Source organism: Paramisgurnus dabryanus, chromosome 16 (genome assembly GCF_030506205.2).
Source record: "Paramisgurnus dabryanus chromosome 16, PD_genome_1.1, whole genome shotgun sequence".
In the NCBI taxonomy this organism is placed as follows: Eukaryota; Metazoa; Chordata; class Actinopteri; order Cypriniformes; family Cobitidae; genus Paramisgurnus; species Paramisgurnus dabryanus.
The window spans coordinates 19,507,281-19,528,537 of NC_133352.1; the positions used below are offsets into that span (position 1 = coordinate 19,507,281).

The following is a 21,257-nucleotide window of genomic DNA, read 5'->3' on the forward strand; positions in this document are numbered from 1 at the left end:
TGCATCTTAAGACAAATCAATAGCACTGGGACATTTTAAGATCTGTTGTGATCAAGTTATTTTCTGTTAAGACACCTCCAACATGTGTTTTAGTCTAGGACTATAGCCTAAGCCTTGTCTGTGAAACCGGGGGTAGCCTATATTTGGTTGTTATGCTACAGCCCTTGCATTCTCAACATGTATGTGGATTATTATGCTTCAGTAGCTTCAGAACATGTGCAATTTTTCTTAAGTACTCAACAGATGGCAAAAATGTAGTATTGTATAACAGCAAAGTACTAATCTTTAAGCCTCTTGTCTTTTATAATCAGCCTTACAATGATCCCTTCGACGTTGGTAGAAACATCCTTCTGTAAAGGTATTCAAATGAATTAAAGACTTCCATGCATAACGCAAACATGTAAAGAAAAAAAGCAGCCCATATGCTACACCTGACCAAACCTTTGTTTTGCATTTGGCAGATGCTTTTATCCAAAGTGCATTCAAGCTATACATTTTATCACTATTGTGTTCCCTGGGATTGAAGCCTTTTGGTGGTTACTAACAAAATACCAATTGCACTATAGAAATCAGTTACAGTTAACAACATATATGAGACACCCAATGTAGGTCTTTAACTCATAATAATGCCAACAAAAACATCTAAAGCAGTTATACTAAATGTGGACTGACAAAACCCTCTCTTATTGAATGTTTGTTCTCTATTCGTTTTTAAATCAGTATGAAATTGAATTAAGGGGATATCAAAACCGATCTGTTCTAACAAATAAAAGCTTAGTGATGGATTACTATCATTTAAACCAATTGTTTATTCTCTGCACGAAAAACAATGGGTAACCAAGTTGACGTACCACACCCAAATAAGTCTATGACAGTTGATAAATATGACTCATTTATTATATCTACAATAATATTCCCAAATACGTAGAGATTGTGCTGCAAATTTTCCTGACTGTAGAAAAACTGTGCACAAATGGGAGGAAATCCAGTTACAATTCATCAATAAAATGTCAATTTATTAAGGTAAAAATAATGAGTTGTGTCTTAACATGAAAAAAAACATTGTCCCCCTAAAAAAATGTACCATTCCTTCACAGCATTGTTAAAATTGCTATTAAACTACTTCATCTATCATGCCCTTATTAAGACATGTTTTATTCACTTCCAAAATGTAACAAACTTAATGTTTAGTAGTCATAGGTACTATTTCTGAAAACAATAATGTATGGTCCATAATTTAAACCTCTTTCCAAAGGGTACAGGGCAAAACCTGTTACCATTAGAGTCGAAAATCTTGCAAACCAACATTGAACGTGATAGGATTTATGCCCTTGGTGCAACAAAAGGACAAAAAAACCTTTCGGTGAGCCAACTTGATGGCTACAGATGTAACCTACAGACGTAAGACTCCCAAGCAATAACAAGTATTTACAAACTTATCAGCTGGAAAAGGAGTTGGCACAGTCCATTGACAAAAAAGTAACCACATTAAAGAAATGCATGTTTGTACAGCATATTCACATATACATAAAGACAGGAAAATCGCTTATTTTCTCTGTCCAGCTGACAAATGAATGAATGAAAAACAGGCAACGCAGCCCTCTGAAGGCCAGTCTCAGTGAAAATTCTCCAGTTTGCGTAAACGCAGGGGATTGGAGGGCAAAGCCTGGTTGCTTGGAGTGGAAGACTCTTGGTCTGGAGTACGGTACAGTACTCTGCCTCGGTGATTGAACAAATAGAAAGACGGGTGATTTCTCAACGTGTCAAATGTCCTGGTTAAAACAAGAAAGTAGTTAAAACAGGTGAGATGAGGGTTACTACTTCATCTTTTGTTATGCTCAAATCTAAAGGCCAGAGCATAAACTCATCATTAGTCAGATTGCATGACTGATACAGCCAGGACATTTCGTCTGCGTGTGCTTACTTGTTTTTAAGCTCTGAGGAAGCATCCATGTCTTTAAACTCGCCTGAGATGTGAACGATTCCATAACATGTCACCACAAATGATAACAATGTCTGTAACACTATCTGAAAATATAACACAAGAACAGTTGATGGAGGCAAATATAACATAAATCATAACATTGTTGCTGATTAAATGTGACCTAATGCAATGCATTTCTGTGCAACTTACATCTATAGGTAACAGTTCATTCTCTTTTTCTGTCAGTCTCATGTATGATCGGTCTGGAAGACAAAACAAGGTCAATCTCTTAATTAAATACTTGAAAATATGCATTAAAATATACCATCCACTCTACAAAATAAAAGTCATTACATTCTCATGTAAAAAAATTACATTTTTAAGGATGTATTTGATGTTTCTATAAGATCCTAAAAGTAAAAATGTCAGCTGTGTCACAATTCTAAACTCTTCAAGGACTTCGGAGGCTGCCACCTTCAAAGACGAGTGCACACCTTCAGCTATTGTCATTTATATTATTAAACTGAACTGTTATGTTTCATTACAGTAGACCTAAAGTAGACCTAAACATAAAAACTGTTCTTTTGTGTTTTGTCACTACATTAGGTGTTTCTCAATGTCAAGAATTTCACCAGAATTTTGAGGATGCTACGTCATTGGCACCTGTCGAAGGACTGCTCAATGTGAAGGATCCTCGGAATTTCAACCAAAGACTGAGTCCTTTGTTCGAAAAATATCCCATATACAGAAAAAGGATTCAAATGTGAAGCCTTCGCGCTCTTAAATCACCCACAATCATATGCGTGCAGCACAGAAAGCACACCTTTTTACTGACGTAATGATGTGCACTTGCTAGCCTGTTCCATTTACGTGTTCTCCGAATGTTAAAGAGGAGCCTCGCCTAGCCTCTGAAGGAAGTGACTTGTAAGGACCAATCCTGCCAAGGAAGTAACCTTGACATTGAGAAACACCTATTGTCTCAGACAACATCTTTGTCCTGTGGTGGCTACCGTAGCTTTACCATGCATTTAAAAAGGGAGGGTTGAGCTGTGCACTGAGCCGTTGGTTGCAATTCACAATCTCACTGCTAGATGCCGCTAAAAACTACACAGTGGACCTTTAATGGGTACATGCATTGCACAGATTGGCCACTACTTTTAGGGGCCTGGAGCATCTACAGGCAGACCCTACTTTGCAGATGACAAACGCTTTATGCGATTATCACAAGTACAGTTCAATTAAAAACATTTGTGAAGCAAGCAAACTGTCTTTGGTCAAAATCGGAATAAGACAAAGTGACATACTAAAGAGAACAGGTTGCCAATCTAATGATTAACGCATGATTAACATCAAATATTTTATAATTAAAATGTTATAAAACTTAGTCCACATCTACACGATCTTTTATGTAACTCTGTAAAGAAGTCACGAAAAAGAACAATGATTAAGCTGTAGAAAATAACTTATTCTTCTTGACCAATGCCTGCGTCTCAAATATCACTGTGCTACCCAACTAGACAGCACTGTTTTTGTCCGTAGCAGGTTCGATCGGCGCATATAATGGGGCACAAATGCTGTCTAGGTTGGTAGTAAACTAGGTTTTGAGTCGCAGCCAATGTGCTAGCTAAAACTGTCATGCACACTCAGCTTTGCAGAGGCCGCACACACCAACTGACCCATATCATCAACAGCTTCCTGAATAAATCCACGTTTCCCCATTAACCTCATATTTAAACGAATAATACTTACGCTGTGCCGCTGAAAAAGCTGCGTGTGCCAATGCTAACAGACCGACGCCAACAACACCTTTCCAGAAGGACGAGGCCATTTTCACTCGAGCGCTAATGAACGAGCTGCCGAAGCGCGTGAAGCTGTCCACAAGAGCTGCGTCATCACCGACACAACAATCGTGCTTCCGGTTGCCGATCATACAATAATAAAATAATTTAAAATAAATAATAGTTATAATTTAAATAGTGACAAGTCACGTAAAAAAGTAAAACACTGGAACATTTACTGATGATATTTAAGACTGTAAAAAAACAAATAAAAAGACATGTTAAAGTCATTTAAATCTTTACATGATTTTGAAATCAATTTAAATTCATAGTTAAAAAAAAACAATATGGTTTGATAGTGGAGGCATGTTAAAAAAGATTTATTTTTGTTTAAAGAAATGTTTATTGACTTGAGAAATACTATTTAATGAATAGAGCAATGATAATTTGAATTTCAACACGTATGTAATAAACAAGAGAAAAAATATCCACATACCAAAAAGGAAACAAAAAATTAAAAACATTTATCTGTAAGAGTTGTTAGTATAATAGCAAATATTGGCTTTTAAATTCAATATTCGGGGACAATAGAGGATTTACCTAAAAGGGGGTATATAAATATAACTACTTAATATAAATTAATTATAAATACAAATGTGTCGTTGTTTGCTAATAACAACGCAGAATGAACATCGACAGATGATATGCGCATCGGCTGCGCAATATGAACAGCTCGAACATGTTTTTTGGTTGGTCGTGTGACAGTGGGCGGGGCGTCTCCGGGAATCAGGAACAATCTACAGCAGCCTATCTGCTTACGCTTCTGCCTATGTCCAGCGATCCTGAGCATAGTGCATTTCTCTGCCTCTGATCCTTTCAACTTAAAGCAATGCCAACATGGGCTCTTCACATCAAATCAACATCACAATGAGAATGTGGAAAATTCTGCCGCTGTTTGTTGTAGCGACCTCCATCTGCCTGTGTTTCTGCAGGGCTGAAGACAGTTCAATGGAGAACATCGTGACAGAAAAGAAAGCAGAAGAAAGCCACAGACGAGACAGTGCAGACCTGCTGATCTTCATCCTGCTCCTCACCCTGACAATCTTAACAATATGGTTATTCAAACACCGACGCTTCAGGTTTCTGCACGAGACTGGACTTGCTATGATATATGGTGAGATCAGATGGATGCGTTATGATCACTTGCTTCTGTTATGATCTTAAATAAGAGTCATCTAGTTAAAACCACGTTTCTACAATAAAGTTGACAATTGCTTATGGTCTCTTAAATTGAATTGCTGCATGCATAATCATAACTGTTCAAAGGTTTGTTTGGAGCACAGATACCACTAAAAACAGGGCCTGTGGAGTACAGCTGTCTAGCTGCAGGCTCTTATTATGTTGTTTATCAAAGACTATGCTGTAAAAGCTAATGCAGATTTAAATCGTTATAACAAAGCAAAAGCTTTTAAAAGTGAATGTTTTTATATGTAAAATTGTACTAACAATGGGTAATCTGCATTTCTGCACAAAAGTGTAACATAGCAACGTGTCAGCTTGTTTAGATACAGAAACTAATAGATTTTTTTAAACTAACAATAATGCATTGTTTTAATTCTACTACAATAAAATAATAATATGAAATTGAAAGCTTCATGTTTCAATTGAAAATTAATGAACACTGTAAAAAAACTAAACTCATCAAGAAATTTCACAAGCAAGTCCTTAAAGCCATAATATATTATATTTTAAATTTATAATATAATTTATTGTCTTGGGTTGACAATCCTGACACTTTTAATATCATATTACGTATACTGAAATCTGTTGTGCCTTTTAAATGTGTTGTGAATTATGTTGTGATTATTTTCTTTCTCTATAGGTTTGCTTGTGGGAGTTGTCCTGCGTTATGCCATTCATTTGCCCAGTGATATGAGCAATGCTACACTGAGCTGTAATGTCAATGCCAGTCCAGCCACATTGCTTGTGAATGTCAGTGGTAAATTTTATGAGTACACGCTAAAAGGAGAGATCGGTGCCAGTCAAGTTAATAACATTCAGGACAACGAGATGCTCCGCAAGGTAAAACGTCACACCCTAACACTGATACAGCAGCTGTCTGATCTACAATACAAACTCTATACTTATTATTTCAAAACTTAAGTGACTTCAAAGCAGCCATAAATGTTTTTTGGATTCCCAGTGAGAAAAGTTACAAGCATATTGAAATTAAATAATCTTTTTTAAAAATGAAATATCTTTATCTGTTTGTATTTCAGGTGACCTTTGACCCAGAGGTCTTCTTCAATATTCTCTTGCCTCCCATCATATTTCATGCTGGATACAGTTTAAAGCGGGTAAGGGCTGTTTTTTTATTTTTTAAGATTAGGGTGGATCATATGTTGTGTGTTTATCATTAGAAAAACTGGTTGTAGGCCAAACCATACCACTTTATCCAATTCCAATCAGATCTTGATGATTAGACATACACAAATCAAAGGCCTTTATTCGTTTATCTCTCCAACTTAATTTCAGAGGCATTTCTTCAGGAACTTGGGCTCCATTCTGGTTTATGCCTTTGTGGGAACTGTTGTGTCCTGTTTCATCATTGGGTCAGTTAACAGTCTTTTGTTCAATGCTAGCTTCAGTGACAGCGTGATAACCTGCGTTCTGAAGTGCTCGTGTTTGCTTTTCAGGTTGTTAATGTATGGCTGTGTGATGCTGATGAAGCAAATTGGCCAACTGGGTGGTGAGTTCTTCTTCACCGACTGCCTGTTTTTTGGTGCCATTGTCTCAGCCACCGATCCAGGTATTACAGACCTCAGAGAAGCTGGTTTAAGGCTAACAGTTCATATAAGGATTTTATTAAACTATTTCTAAGATTTGATATTGAAGACTTAATGTTGTGTTTTATAGTGACAGTGCTGGCCATTTTCAGTGAGCTGCAGGTGGATGCAGATCTGTACGCACTTCTGTTTGGAGAAAGTGTTCTCAATGATGCTGTTGCTGTTGTGTTATCCTCGTAAGTCATCTACTTCCAATGTTTATACAGTATTATATATACATACACTCACACAGAGGTTTTTCCTACTTGCACTTTTTCATTAATAATATTAATATTGTATGCATGGTGACTAAGCAAAATTGACTCAATAGCATTCATATAATGTCAGGTTTTAACATTAATCACATTCAATGATAAGCTTTGTGTAGAAAAAGAAATTAATATTTAACACCCAGTTCTTCCCCTACTGGATTTTCTATCCGCTCCAGCATGCTGCTTTATTACGGGAGGCAAAGTAGGGCGGGGCATCACAGCCATGAAGGTGTGGCTTATCATTCTGAGGGCAGAAACCAGACATTGGGATCGTCCCTCAATGGGTGTGCCACAGATGTAGCTTTCAGCCTGTCGAATGAATCCTTAGCATGTGCATTGACTGGTCTGTACCAGAAGATGTAGAGTAAATGACCCACAATTATGCTCCACACCTGCACCTGTAGTAAATACACTTAATCTCTTTCCATGCACATTTTAACCACCTGTAGATATAATATGGATTTTTTGGGGGGGTTGCTGTTATGCAAAGTGTATGGTTTGGGCAGAGCTGTGGGTATTTGCTGATAGCCATTTGCTTTATAGTCTGAAGTGATGCTGTGACGCTCTAAAAAAAATTGACGGCTGTTTCCCATATCTCCCTATTTAAAAGACATTTTGCAACAATAAAGGGGTCATGTCATGAGGAATTAAATTTTCCTTTGCTGTTTTGTGTTTCACTATACTGTGATAAATGTAATGCATACTATCCAGTCCAGTAAAGGGCTTTTATTAAAACCGAAGGAATATCTTAAAATGGCAGTTGTCTCATATTTACTCACCCTCGCGTTGCTCCATCTTGGAAATGGGTGTAATAAAACAAAAATATGACATGACCTCATGAAAAACACATCTGTTTCAGATAAGGACACTTGTCTGATGCAAATGTGTCAGAGTTCAGTTGTTGACAAAACATTAGCACACCTTTAGTGGCTCTTTAAATACTTATATTGATTAAAATAAGTTAAAATAACATGGGCTGTTGGCTTATTGCATTTTTTTATTCTTTATCTCTAGATTTCTGTGGGTTCCTCACTTGTAGATTTTAATAGCATGTTTGAATAAATCTGTGTTAATCTGTATTCTTTTCTTCTCAGGTCAATTGTAGCATATCAGCCCACAGGAGATAACACTCACACTTTTGAAGGCATGGCCATGCTGAAGTCCTTTGGCATCTTTTTGGGTGTTTTCAGTGGCTCTTTTGCCCTGGGATTGGCAACTGGAGTCGTAACTGCATTGATATCCTTTGTGGATTTAAGGTTGCACTGCACTAATGTGGTATAACACACTGAACCTTGTGGGACTCTTTCTGAAGACATGGGTTCAAAAATGATGTTTTAATTACAATTTTCTGTTTCTCTGCATGATTACATGTGGTTTGCTATCAATGAGAGTAAAAAATATTATTCCTTGTTGCACTTCAATTTTTAAGCTAAATCAACTTGAAATACAATTAATTTCAACGTTCTTGGCCAGTGAAGAGTTGTTGAAAATAAATAAAAAGTTGAAATAACTTAAAAGGACACTTCACTTTTTAGAAAATAGGCACATTTTCCAGCTCCCCTAGAGTTAAACATTTGATTTTTACCGTTTTGGAATCCATTCAGGTGATCTCTGGGTCTGGCTGTACCACTTTTAGCATAGCTTAGCACAATCCATTGAATCGCATTAGACCATTAGCATCGCACTAAAAATAACCAAAGTGTTTCGCTATTTGGTTACTTTCAATAGCAGGGGATTATTTTCGGGCAGTGCGTAATATCACTACGCCTGCTGCAGCCATGTCACAGCAGCAAAGTCCTTGATTATTACGCCAGAATAAGAGTATAGTCCTAGCCATATTGCCTAGAAAATAGCAACTTTTAATTTTCCGTCGGTCTTAGTACACAGAAGTAACTACAGAAGAGTCAAGTTTTAAATGGGAAAAATATCAAAACCCTTTGGTTATTTTTTAGCACAATGCTAATGGTCTAATCAGATTCAATGGATTATGTTAAGCTATGCTAAAAAGTGGAAGCGCCAGACCCGGAGATCAGCTGAATGGATTCCAAAACGGGAAAAATAAAATGTTTAACTCTAGGGGAGCTGGAAAATTAGCATATTTTCAAAAAAAGTGGTGTTTCCTATTAAGGTAATTAAACTTAATTTTTTATCATTTATAACAACTCCTTACTTATCAAGAAAGTTCAAATTTATTGTAAATTCAAGTTAATTAAACTTAAAAATGTAAGTAACAAGTGTTTTTGGCATAGACTATAACTGTGATACACCCCCCCCCCATTATTACAGATATTGTGTTTATATGATACAAATAACAATATTGTAAATAATTCAGCAGCCATTTAAAATTTTGCCTTAGGGGTCAAATCATTACAAACTCCAACCATTGTCTTTTTATTGTAATTCAGTAGGCAGAAAACTAAATAAATAACACTACAGATGAACTTTACTAATAATATTGTTAATTAAATTAATTTATTTTTAAGATGTTTTAATAAATATTGCTATAATATTTGAGTTTTCAGGGTGGTTTTGCTCCAATAATTGTGTAGTGAAAGTGTAATATTGTGGCAGTCCTAGGAGGTTCTTATAGTGAATTGATTTTTCTTGACTCCTCTTCACGTCACAAAGTTCACCAAACTAAGGGATTTACCACTGCTGGAGACGGCTCTGTTTTTCCTCATGTCCTGGAGCACTTTCCTGCTGGCAGAGGCCTGTGGATTTACGGGTGAGCTTTAGACCCTGCATGCTATACTAGAACATACATCCCAAAATCCCTTTATACATTTATCCGTTTCCGTCCTGTTGATGTTGTTGCTCACTCAGGTGTGGTTGCGGTTCTGTTTTGTGGCATGACACAAGCCCACTACACCTTTAACAACCTTTCCCCTGAGTCTCAGGACAGAACAAAACAAGTAAGATCTTTTTCAATTCTGTCTAAAGTTAATGTTTTCCTTTTTCAATGTCAAATGAGGTTAATGTTTCTACTTGTGTTTTTAGTTTTTTCAAATATTAAACGTTTGCACTGTGATTTTCACGCATGTCATGTGCTTTTTTTAGTTATTTGAGCTGCTGGATTTCTTGGCTGAGAACTTCATATTTTCCTACATGGGCTTGACATTGTTTACCTTCCAGAACCACGTCTTTAACCCACTCTTCATAGTGGGTGCATTCGTATCCTTAAGTTGCTGCCTAATAACAGAAATAGGTATAAAGTACTTAAAATGTTCTTAGCAAATGCAAACATAGGGTCGAAAATGTTGATGCATCAGGAAGTATTTTGGTTCATGTCAGCTAGGAAGTTGTTTGTTAATGATATTACAGCTCATTGTCAATGGCTCAGAACCAGTTACTTATCAACAGAAAAGTCTTAGGAAGGACAAATGGTCACTGTTTTCATGTAAATGTCAAAGTGCTTTGTTAGTTGGGTTTGTACAGTGACTCCTTGACAGCGTCTCCTCCCAGGTCGCTGTGTTTCTGGGCAGAGCTGCGAACATCTATCCTCTCTCCTTCCTGCTCAACTTGGGCCGCAGACACAAGATCAGCCCCAACTTTCAGCACATGATGATGTTTGCAGGTCTGTGGGTACAGCGGCAGCTGTGATCAGCCAAATTTTAAGCTGTAAAGAACAACATACCAAGAACTAAACTGGGTGTAAATAAAATAAGGTTAAACAAAAATAAGGCTGGACGAAAGGTTGAATATGGTGCAAACGCATTTTAATACTAGAAAAAGCTGTGCAAAAATGTTATTGCATTTTCCATCTGCTCGTCCCGCAGGTCTTCGTGGTGCCATGACCTTTGCCCTGTCGATCAGGGACACGGCCACGTATGCACGGCGGATGATGTTCTCCACCACACTGCTGGTGGTCTTCTTCACCGTCTGGATCTGCGGCGGGGGCACGACTCAAATGCTCTCCTGCCAGAAAATTCGGTCAGTTTGCTCTCTGAAAGTAACTTTTAAACGAGTTGTTCCTGTTTGCATCATTTCTGCAGTTCCTCGCAGAGGGAATAGTATGTAAACACTATTCACTTCCTTCTAGTAAAATACTCATTTTGTTTTTTTTCTGACAGTGTTGGAGTGGACACAGATCAAGACCACTCTGTAAGTGTTGTTATTCTTTTGTAGATAGACATCCGGTGTCATTGCTTTGTATTGCAATCATTAAATGATTTTAATCCTGTGTGTTTGTGTGCAGATCGGCCCTGATGGAGTGGACAGGAGAAGTACTAAACAGGAAAGTGTATGGCTGTTTAGGATCTGGTACAACTTTGATCACAAGTATCCTTTGCAATTTGTTTAATATTGGTGACCACCAAAGTTGAAGCACTCATTTTGGGTATCCCATGTTTAGTATGCCATCTGTTTTTTTTCATGCATATACTACACTAGTCAACATTCGAAGTGGATCAAAAAAGTTTATCAAAGGTGTACTAAGACAAGAATGCATATTGTCCAATATTTTAAGAAAACTTTTATGAAAGGTTTTGATCCACTTCAAATGTTGACTAGTATATATACTTTAGAAATAATATGAGTATGACCAGTATGTATGGTTGTGTGCACAGCCAGGCATGCTTTCTAATGGTAAGCTGAGAGGTTCTTATGTCTGTACATCGTCTTATGAGTGCTTTGATGAGTATTTGTGAGAAAGGCCTTAACCGTGTTGTCCTACAGTTATCTGAAGCCCATTCTGACCCACAGCGGACCACCGCTCACCACCACACTTCCTGCCTGCTGTGGACCTCTGGCGCGATGCCTCACTAGTACACAAGCATATGAGGTTTGTCAAATTTTTGATGTTGATCCAATGAGTACCAAATTATTAAAAAATTATTAAAAGTAAAAAAATTATGACTTGGGACACCAAAAGTCCCTGCAATTATATAAACACCCTAGGAGGCTTTCAAACTCTTAACAGCTGACTTTAATTACCCAATCTTAAATCTTATTATCCAATGGGCGTGAATAGATAGGAAATGGAGGATTCATGTAATCAACACAGACATAAAAACATTTCTTGTACTCCTCAGAAATGTCCTGATTTTAAAATATAGTATATCTCTCATTTTAAAGGGACACCAGTTTCACTTTAAGGGACACTCCACTTTATTTTGAAAATATGCTCATTTTCCAGCTTCCCTAGAGTTAAACATTTGATTTTTACCTTCTTTTAATCCATTCAGCCGATCTCTGGGTCTGGAGGTACCACTTTTAGCATAGCTTAGCACAATCCATTGAATCTGATTAGACCATTAGCATTGCGCTAAAAATGACCAAAGAGTTTTGATATTTTTCCTATTTAAAACTTGACTCTTCTGTATCGTGTACTAAGACAGACGGAAAATTTAAATTAGCGATTTTCTAGGCAGATATGGCTAGGAACTATACTCTCATTTTGGCGTAATATCCAGGGCTTTGCTGCTGTAACATGGCTGCAGGAGGCACAATGATATTACGCAGCAGACGGAAATAGTCCCCTTAGTAACTTTCAAAGGCAGGGGACTATTTTTGGGCACTGCGTAATATCATTGCGCCTCCTGCAGCCATGTAACGACAGCAAAGTCCTTGATTATTACACCAAAATTAGAGTATAGTTCCTAGCCATATCTGCCTAGATAATCGCAACTTTTAATTTTTCTGTCAGTCTTAGTACATGATGTAACTACAGAAGAGACAAGTTTTAAATATAAATAAAAATATTTAACTATTTAAAAATATTTAGCGCGATGCTAATGGTCTAATCTGATTCAATGGATTATGCTAAGCTATGCTAAAAGTGCTAGCGCCAGACCCAGGGTCAGCTGAATGGATTCCAAAACTGTAAAAACCAAATGTTTAACTCTAAACAAAAAGTGGAGTGTCCCTTTAAGTGGAAGGGAATTTGAAATAATCATAATAAATGATTACATATTTACAAAATCTTTCTCTTTCAGAATCAGGGGCAGCTGAATGACGACGACTCCGACCTCATTCTTAATGATGGTGACATGACTCTGTCCTACGGTGACATCACCGTGAGCACAGATGCATCAGGGGCTCACACGAGCGGGGCGCCCGTTGGTGGAATGGGTATGAACTCCGATGATGCTCTAGATCAAGAGCTGGCCTTTGGCGATCACGAGCTAGTGATCCGAGGTACCCGATTAGTCCTTCCCATGGATGATTCAGAGCCCCCACTGTCTCTGGACTCCTACCGTCAACGCCACAAGCACGAAACTATGAGCTGAACGGGATAAAGTGTGACAGCACGAGTCTGTCCATCTCTCTTTCTCTATCATCTCTCTCTCATCTGGAGCAATCAGTCTCAGCAGCTTTCCTGTCTCTCGAGTCGCTGGTTTGATGTCTCTACCTCATTCGTCACTCTTTATTCTGTTCTTCTTTATATGACATCACAGAAATGTATTATTTATTGTCTTCGTGGCTCGGCCACAAAGCATCTAACAGCGTCTTTACTACAGCTTAGAGTTCGGAAGCATGCTCTGGTTCCTCACCATCTCTAAGGTTACCATGACAACAGAATAAGCATACTTGTATTGTGTAAAGCAAGGCGTCAAATTGCCGTAACCTGGCACGCATGCTTATTTGTGTCTTCTCTTGATGTGAGGGTGCTTGTTTAGGAGATCTGAAGAGTCAGTGGCAACATTTCTGTGGGTTTAACGCTTTTAACTGCCTTCTCTCTCTCTCTTTGTGATAGTCTAAACCGAGACAGTGGCTCTGCGGTTGCAATCAAGTGCCTGTCGAATGTAGTTTTCCACATAGAGCAAAATGACATTATCTGCCGTCCACTAGATGGAGGCCTTGTAGTTTGTTTGTCCGAGCAGCGGGTCTGGGACTGGCTGCAGATGGGTGTCATTCATGGTCGTAGAGACGCGTGTAACCGGGTACAGGTCTGGATCTTATAATGTGACCTATGACTGTGAATCTGTGAAGGTTTTCACGTCTTGCTATATGTTAGTTTGCACTGTCAAATGATGCATTTTAAAGAAAGAGAGCCATTCGTGTTGTTTGTTTTACTAAAACAATCTATATATAGTTTGAAATAAATGTTTCTGTTTCTTCTTTTTCTAGATCCCACCTTGTAATGTTTAAAATGTTTAAAGAACAAGATGTCATGTTTAACTATGAATGTTTAAAACAACAAACGTATAGATTCTACAACGTTATAGTATTACATAATATTATATTTTACATTATATACATTGTAATATATTATAGCATTACAAAATATTTATATAGTGCCCATACTTTTTGTGGTATAGGGCTATCTAGTATACACAAATTAAAATAGCAGGATCTGTTTAAAAAAAAGACTGATGGGACTTATGCCTGTACCCTTTTATATTCCTAATTCTGCATGAAATGTTATGAGGAAAATCATAACCGTCCACTGTTTCCTCCCAACGTTCATATTGTCTGATTAAAACATTTTCTAATTAAAAAGGCAGTGTCTAGATCAGTGTTAAATGTCACAGCAGCGCCGATGTGGTTTTTAAATACAGGTTGTAATAGGAGTAATACTGTAGCTATTCAGATTTTAGACTTATTTGAAAAGGGCTGAATTAATTTTCATGTTCGTACTTTACAGAAAGAAAAAACGTGACCTTTTTGCAACTGGCTGACATCTAAAAAACACAGATTTACATTACATTAATTCATTCTGCGCTAATGGCATTGCAATATGATCTTTACATTTAAGCCTGCGTCCCAATTTAAGTGCTATTCAGCCAAAGTAGTATGCAAGAGGAGGATTGGTGCATCTTAAATCATACTATTGCTTTTCGGGCTAATGTTGCTCACAATTGCTTGCATTAAGAAATAGCAAGAGTTTTTAATAATTCTTTATGAAACTTTTCAGAGAACAGTTTTTAGAAATTAGATCCCCTTATAGCCAGCTTTAAAAATGAAGGAACGGTATCAGAAAACGAATCATTTTATTATTATTTGATCAATGTTGCTGTGGCTTTTGTTGCTTTTTGTCTGTCGGTGGACTGTGTAGAAAAAGCTGTTTGGATGAGAGCCACTGGATGTCGTTTACTCTATAGCAACAGTGTTTGTATGGTGAAAGTTGTGCATTCTCTGGCTTGTTGAGAGAATTTTCCATTAAAGTGAAATAAGTCTTATTCGACCATGATGATGGCTTTCTACACAGTTATCTCCTGCTGTGCAGGATGATATGATGATGAGTTCACAGTATTATAGTTTTTGCTTCTACTTAATAATATACATAATGCACAGGGACAGTGTGTGTATTTAGATGTGAGGCAATTGAATTAAGCAGATTTATAGCAGATTTGCACTCTTCCATTCTTTGTTTTTGCCTTTTGTACCTTAAGGGTTGCCAGGTTTTCAAAGCAAAACAGGCCAGTTGCTACTCAAAACTAGCGCAATAGAACATGCTGGGTTATTTTCAATCCAGCGTCCAGGGTTGTTATTTAACCTATGTTTCAAAATGCGGTTGTTGTTTTGTTAAATTATTATTTTTTTGGTTATTTTAAACCCAATGGCTGGATTTAACCCAACACCGATTTAAAAAACAGCGTAGCCAATTGCATTTCGTGGGGTCTCTCTGGTAAACAACAAATTTTTGGGGTAAAATCAGTTTTTTGTGACATTATTGGGGTCTCTAGTAACAGTGTTAAAGGGATAGTTCACACAAAAATGAAAAATTTGATGAACACAAAAGAAGATATTTTAAAAATGATGGTATGCATACAGGTTTTTGTAACCATCGACTTCCATAGTAGGAATAAAAAATAAGATGGAATTCAATGGGTACCATCATCTGTGTACTTACCATCATTTATCAAAATATCTTCTTCATCATTTATAACAATACTTCCAAAATATTTTTCCTGCTATGGATGACAATGGTTACAAAAAGCTGTGTGCTTAAAGGGATAGTTCACCCAAAAATGAAAATTCTGTCATCATTTACTGACCCTCATGTTGTTATAAACCTGTATAAATTATTTTGAGAAATTTTTGTAACTAAACCATTCATGGACCCCACTTACTTCAATAGTATTCTTTTTTCCTACCATGGAAGTGAATGGGGTCCACAAACGGTTTGGTTACAAACATTTCTCAAAATATCTTCCTTTGTGTTCATCAGAACAAAGAAATTTATACAGGTTTGTAACAACATAGGGGCCAGTAAATGATGGCAGAATTTTCATTTTTGGGTGAACTATCCCTTTAAAGCAGCCCTATTACGCATGAAAACAAAAGACTTGGAAACCCTGTACCTTAAGTACCTGTTAATACAATGCATCGTTATCCTCAGACCCTCTTGTTTCAGATGAATGAATAAACTTAGGATGATCCTTTTACAGCTGCTGAGATCTCATGTTATTTGTACTTTGAATTAGAAATTCAGACATATTTGAGGGGTGAATTTATTAGATGATGTTTGTATTGGTAGTAAGTGAGGAATCATAGCCTATTCTTTACAGAGTTATAAGTACTGGCGTTATGGTAAACTAGAAGTTTCGGTACATTTAAAACATATTGTTACAGTAAAAAATCTGTGAAGCTCATTTTTCCAGAATGTGATTATTTTAGCTTGTTACACTTTTTTTGTTTGTTTTGAAGCAATACTGATGTTTCTTCAAAACACTGAAAGGTCAAACATGAACAATGACAGTTCAAATATTATCCCAGCTAGTGCAAAGTAGCAGAACCAAGATAAATGGACTTGAGTAGGGTGATAAATGTGCTGTTTTCACTGGTACGTAACTGTGTGTTAGTCACACTATGTGCAGCCTCTTATTCTAATGTGTTGCAGGTACTGACTGTTTACATCTGTGTAAATATTCTCATCTGTTTATGTGCGTGCAATGGTCAATAAACAAAAGCCTGTGCTTTCAATTGAACCTGTTTGCCTCATGTTGTGCATCTATTACTTATTTTATGTAAGCATACGGGACAAGAGGCTGTGGTTTATCGGGGAATAAGTCATCATGGCTGAAGGGTGTTGTTAAGCATGACGCAAAGCTGACTTAATCATGACTTATTTACAATACAGCACTATTGCTTTTATAAAAAATTAACACACAATACAAATTATAAAGCAAAAACAGGTATCAACACACCTTTTTTGAAGTAAACTAATTTAAAGTTTCTTTCTTTAGCTGGAAAATCGTCCCTGACCGACTGTGAAAAGCATCAAAATGTTTAACAGATAAAACTGCTTAAAACTAAAAACACACAGTAACCCGGATGCTGCAAATCATTTTGATTACGTTTATGATCTATCTTTTTATAAAGAATCTGTCCACCTTACATTTGTTATTTAAAGTCCCTTTTCCCAAATTAGCAACAATTAGCTGAGTATTTTAAAAAGTGTGGATTATAATAGATAATAGAAACACTGTAAGATGATTTTTATTTCTCAGTATGCTTGACATGATTGCTAAAATACCTGTTTCTCATACTAATGTCTTTATCACTGAAGTGGATATACAGCATAGACACAGAACAGCTTTTTTTTTCTTGGAAGTGTTTGCCCTATAATGATGAGAGGTCAGGAATGATGTACGGATCAGGTATCGTCTCCCTTATATGGTCAGAACTGTCCACAATAGCACATCTTCACTGGAGAGGGATTTTTACTGCTCTTAAAACAACATTTACATCATCGGTTCGCAGCAATGTTTGTCTATAATATAAATGATTCTTCTGTTTCGTTTCACAATGTAATAAACTGTGCACAACAACCTTGGGTTAAAGAGATGTGCTCAAGTGATTTACTCTTCTTTGATAAATAACAAAAGTACAGATTTGTTGCCCATTTGCTTCTGAAGCACTTTCTGTACGTTGTTTCATCAGAGACAGTTTCAAGTGAGCTGAACTCTAGTTGCTCTATAAGCTAAGAATTCATATTAACCATTGAAATGGTTGTTAAATGTCTGAATGAAATGCAATAGTTAAAAATGAATATGTTTATTTTCTAAATGTAAATGGATTGGCTCAGATATTTTCACAGGTCCCTGGACCATAAATAACCATACCATGTGCCTGCTGCTGCCAGACCATTCATACTATTTGTTCACCAGGTCATTGATGTATTCAACCATTTGGAGGCTCTCCAAAGACTCAAGAACTGATGACTGGCTGAAGGTTGTTTATAGGTGATGATATTTCAGAAGTGTTGTTGATATTGCCTTGGCTGCATATATACATGCCAGTCATAAAGAAGAAATGTGTCTGTAATGTGGAATGTGTAAATGTATGTAAGGTCTTTAGCATCGATGTTGTCTCTGTTGACATAAAGGCATTCTTATACATTTCTCGTATTAAATGGAGAATTTATCAAATCTGAGCTATTTAAGTTTGCATGGAATGCAAGTACTTAAACTTTTTGATATTATCAATTTAACAACTTTTAAATAGTTTATCTGTAATGATTATACAATAGTTTGCATTAAAATCCCTTTCATTATATTTTACTACTAAGTATTTCTGCTTTTCTAGTGTGCACCATAAATGAAGCAGACTAAGTAAATTCCAGTGTAATGTCTTTGTTGATATGAAGTCAAAGTATTTGGATGATATCCTGATGTTTTTCACTCCTCCTTGTGTATGTGTCCGTGTGTGTGTGTGTGTGTGTGCTGGGCTTTATAAGCACAGAGGCACTGGAGAGGAACTCATCATCTCTCATCGCCATTCACTGGTAAGTGTACATGTAGAGATTACACTATACATAAATGTATGCATGCCTTTCTTTTTTTTAAATTCTGTATTATATATTACGCAGTGCATTGTATTTAATGTAATAGTTATGTTATGACAATGTCTAAAGATTCTTCTAAAGATAAACTTTATTTTGTTCTAAAATTATGCAACGGTAGACTTAACTATGACAGTACAAAATGATGCAATTTATCGGTTTTATTATTGTTAACCATATAAAAAATAGTGTGGTATAGATAGCCTGTTATACTGTTTGTAACATTACCTTGTAGTAAATATTAATGTACATTAGTACAGTATTTACTCAACTTTATCATTTCACTTTAGTTAATACTACAAAATGCAGAATGAATTAACAATTTATAGCAAATATTACAATATACTACAGTACACTAATTTACTACAGTTTACTATAATAAATGCTAATGTACAGTATTTTTTGTGTGAATATTATTATTGTAGTTGTTATTATTATTTGTCATCATTTTATCCTTTTGTGTTTTTAGTAATAAGAGTTGCATCAATAAACTTACAGCCATGTATATAAACGTTCATGATTAAAACTTAAAATTTGATAAAATGCATAACATCTCAATTCCAAGGTACCAAAAAATAATAAATAAATAAAATCTGCTATTCAAAGCTAGTCAGCATTCCAATGTTATATCCTATTTAAATCCAATCAAATGACAGTAAGCATTTTCCTTTCATTAAACTACATAATATTGTAGTTTTTGCTATAAATCCATAAACAAATTTGAGTAACAGCTTTCTAATCTCTGTGAAGTCGTTCAAGTGCGAGTTGTGCCAAGTTTCATCTGACTCACATCCTGTGTGCATTATCCACTGCCTGCACATTATTTTACATCCTCTATTCACATGGATGGCCTTAAACCTGATGCTCAGATCTCAGAGGTAAACTATCATTGTAGGAGAGAAAGCATCCTGCCATATAAGGACAACATAAGTCACTGTTTTATAACCCACTAGGTGGCGTATCCCCTATAACCCAGCAGCTGTCAAAGGAAACCGTTTTTGAGGTCCTAATTAGGTATTGCTGTGTTGTGGAGACCTCATTGTTTCCAGTAGAGGTGCACTTGAGCCTCTGCATCTCTCTCTCTCTATAGTCCCTCCAGGGGCGTGACTAGACCCTGGTAACATCATGGGCTGAGCCAACTGTCCATCTTTAAACAAAAATAAACATGTAGGTTACTACATATACCAGGTGTTTGACACAAACATGTTTCCTGCCCTGTGAAATCTGCTCACATTGCTAAAATGTAGGGTATTGCTAAAAACAAAGGAATAATAATAAAAAAGTAATTCATAAGTATGCATTAGGAAGCTATGCAATAGCTACAACTTCTTATTAAAACATATTATTACATATTTACGAGTAAAAATAAGATCAGGAGCTATTCAAAAGCATTCAGAGATATAGTTCAGTTGCTAAGTCACACCACTGACACAAAATAATAATCCCAAACATTATGAATGTTTTTTATAGGATTCACTTGATTAATTTAAGAAGTTTGGAGAATAAAATCTCAATCTAGATTGCATTTAAGAAGAACTGTGGCTTAATATAAACTGTATGTCGTTGAACATATTTTATGGTCTTTGTCAAGAACACTTACAGAAAAAAGATACAAGGATTACAAAAGTTGTCACTGTACCAAAAATTAAAAAAGTATCGTCCCAGTGACAACCTTTGTACCTATTTTTTTTTAAAGTGTAACACTTTGCCACCATGTGCATGTTCTCAGTCAATAAAATGGAAAGATTGGTATGCTGACCTTTAGATTGTGACCACACATGTTGTCGTGGTCCCTAACTTTGTATACGGCACAAACATCAGATGAGTCAGTAGACTTTTAATAGGACTCCGATAAAAGAGATGGATTGAATATTGCAACACACACTGCCCTGAAACAAATGTTATATAAATGTACAACACATAGAGGCTTTTAGGTAACATTAATGAAAAATCTAAATGAAAACTCTTAATTTTGCTAGCTTTTAATGCCTTATGGAATAGATTTAAGAGATTACTTAAATGTTAATACCATTAATAGGCTTAATAATAAAGATCTCTGGTGAATGATAAACTTTGTTTGGGAAAATAGGTTTATTCATTTTTACAAGCCATTAAAGTGCTGCTTTCCAGCCATGCCTGCATTTTCCTTTTAAACCTCATTCAGGGAATTCATTAAGGGAATACATCATGTGTACACTGGGCAAACAATCTTGTATCAGTATGGCAGAGAAAGCTGGTTATGCTTGTCAGTGCTTTTTTACCCTGTACGAACATCATCCATTATTTAGTAAAAAAGATTTTCAATACATTTTAATGTTAAAGGGACACTTCACTTTTTTTTGAAAATATGCTCATTTTTTTTTAACTCCCCTAGAGTTAAACATTTGATTTTTACCGTTTTGGAATCCATTCAGCTGATCTCTGGGTCTGGCGGTACCACTTTTAGCATAGCTTAGCATAATCCATTGAATCTGATTAGACCATTAGCATCGCGCTCAGGATGTTGTTACGCAGCGCCCGAAAATTGTCCCCTTGGTAACTTTCAATAGCAGGGGACTATTTTTGGGCATTGCGTAATATCATCGGGCCCGCTGCAGCCATGGTACGGCAGCAAAGTCCTTGATTATTACGCCAGAATGAGAGTACAGTTCCTAGCCATATATGCCTAGAAAATCGTAAATTGTAATTCGGTCTTAGTACACGATGTAACTACAGAAGACTCAAGTCTTA

The 21,257-nt window shown here is 36.4% G+C and overlaps 2 protein-coding genes across 2 annotated transcripts; one reads left to right on the forward strand and one right to left on the reverse strand.

The window, feature by feature from the left end:
* Positions 1–875: 875 nt before the first annotated feature.
* Positions 876–3,818, reverse strand: mmgt1 (membrane magnesium transporter 1). The gene is made up of 4 exons (XM_065271846.2): positions 3,674–3,818; positions 2,135–2,187; positions 1,925–2,028; positions 876–1,772 (listed from the first exon to the last, which is right to left on the reverse strand). Exons 1-4 carry the CDS (start codon positions 3,750–3,752, stop codon positions 1,616–1,618), a joined length of 393 nt encoding a protein of 130 aa, XP_065127918.1. The 5' UTR covers positions 3,753–3,818; the 3' UTR covers positions 876–1,615.
* Positions 3,819–4,473: 655 nt separating this feature from the next.
* On the forward strand, positions 4,474–16,671 carry slc9a6a (solute carrier family 9 member A6a). Its single transcript, XM_065271847.2, has 16 exons — positions 4,474–4,876; positions 5,585–5,784; positions 5,982–6,059; positions 6,238–6,314; positions 6,399–6,511; positions 6,619–6,724; positions 7,894–8,035; positions 9,419–9,524; positions 9,623–9,711; positions 9,857–9,970; positions 10,262–10,373; positions 10,576–10,729; positions 10,870–10,900; positions 10,995–11,077; positions 11,474–11,579; positions 12,733–16,671. The coding sequence occupies exons 1-16, from the start codon at positions 4,600–4,602 to the stop codon at positions 13,024–13,026; spliced, it is 2,082 nt and encodes a 693-aa protein (XP_065127919.2). The 5' UTR covers positions 4,474–4,599; the 3' UTR covers positions 13,027–16,671.
* The last annotated feature ends 4,586 nt before the right edge of the window (positions 16,672–21,257 follow it).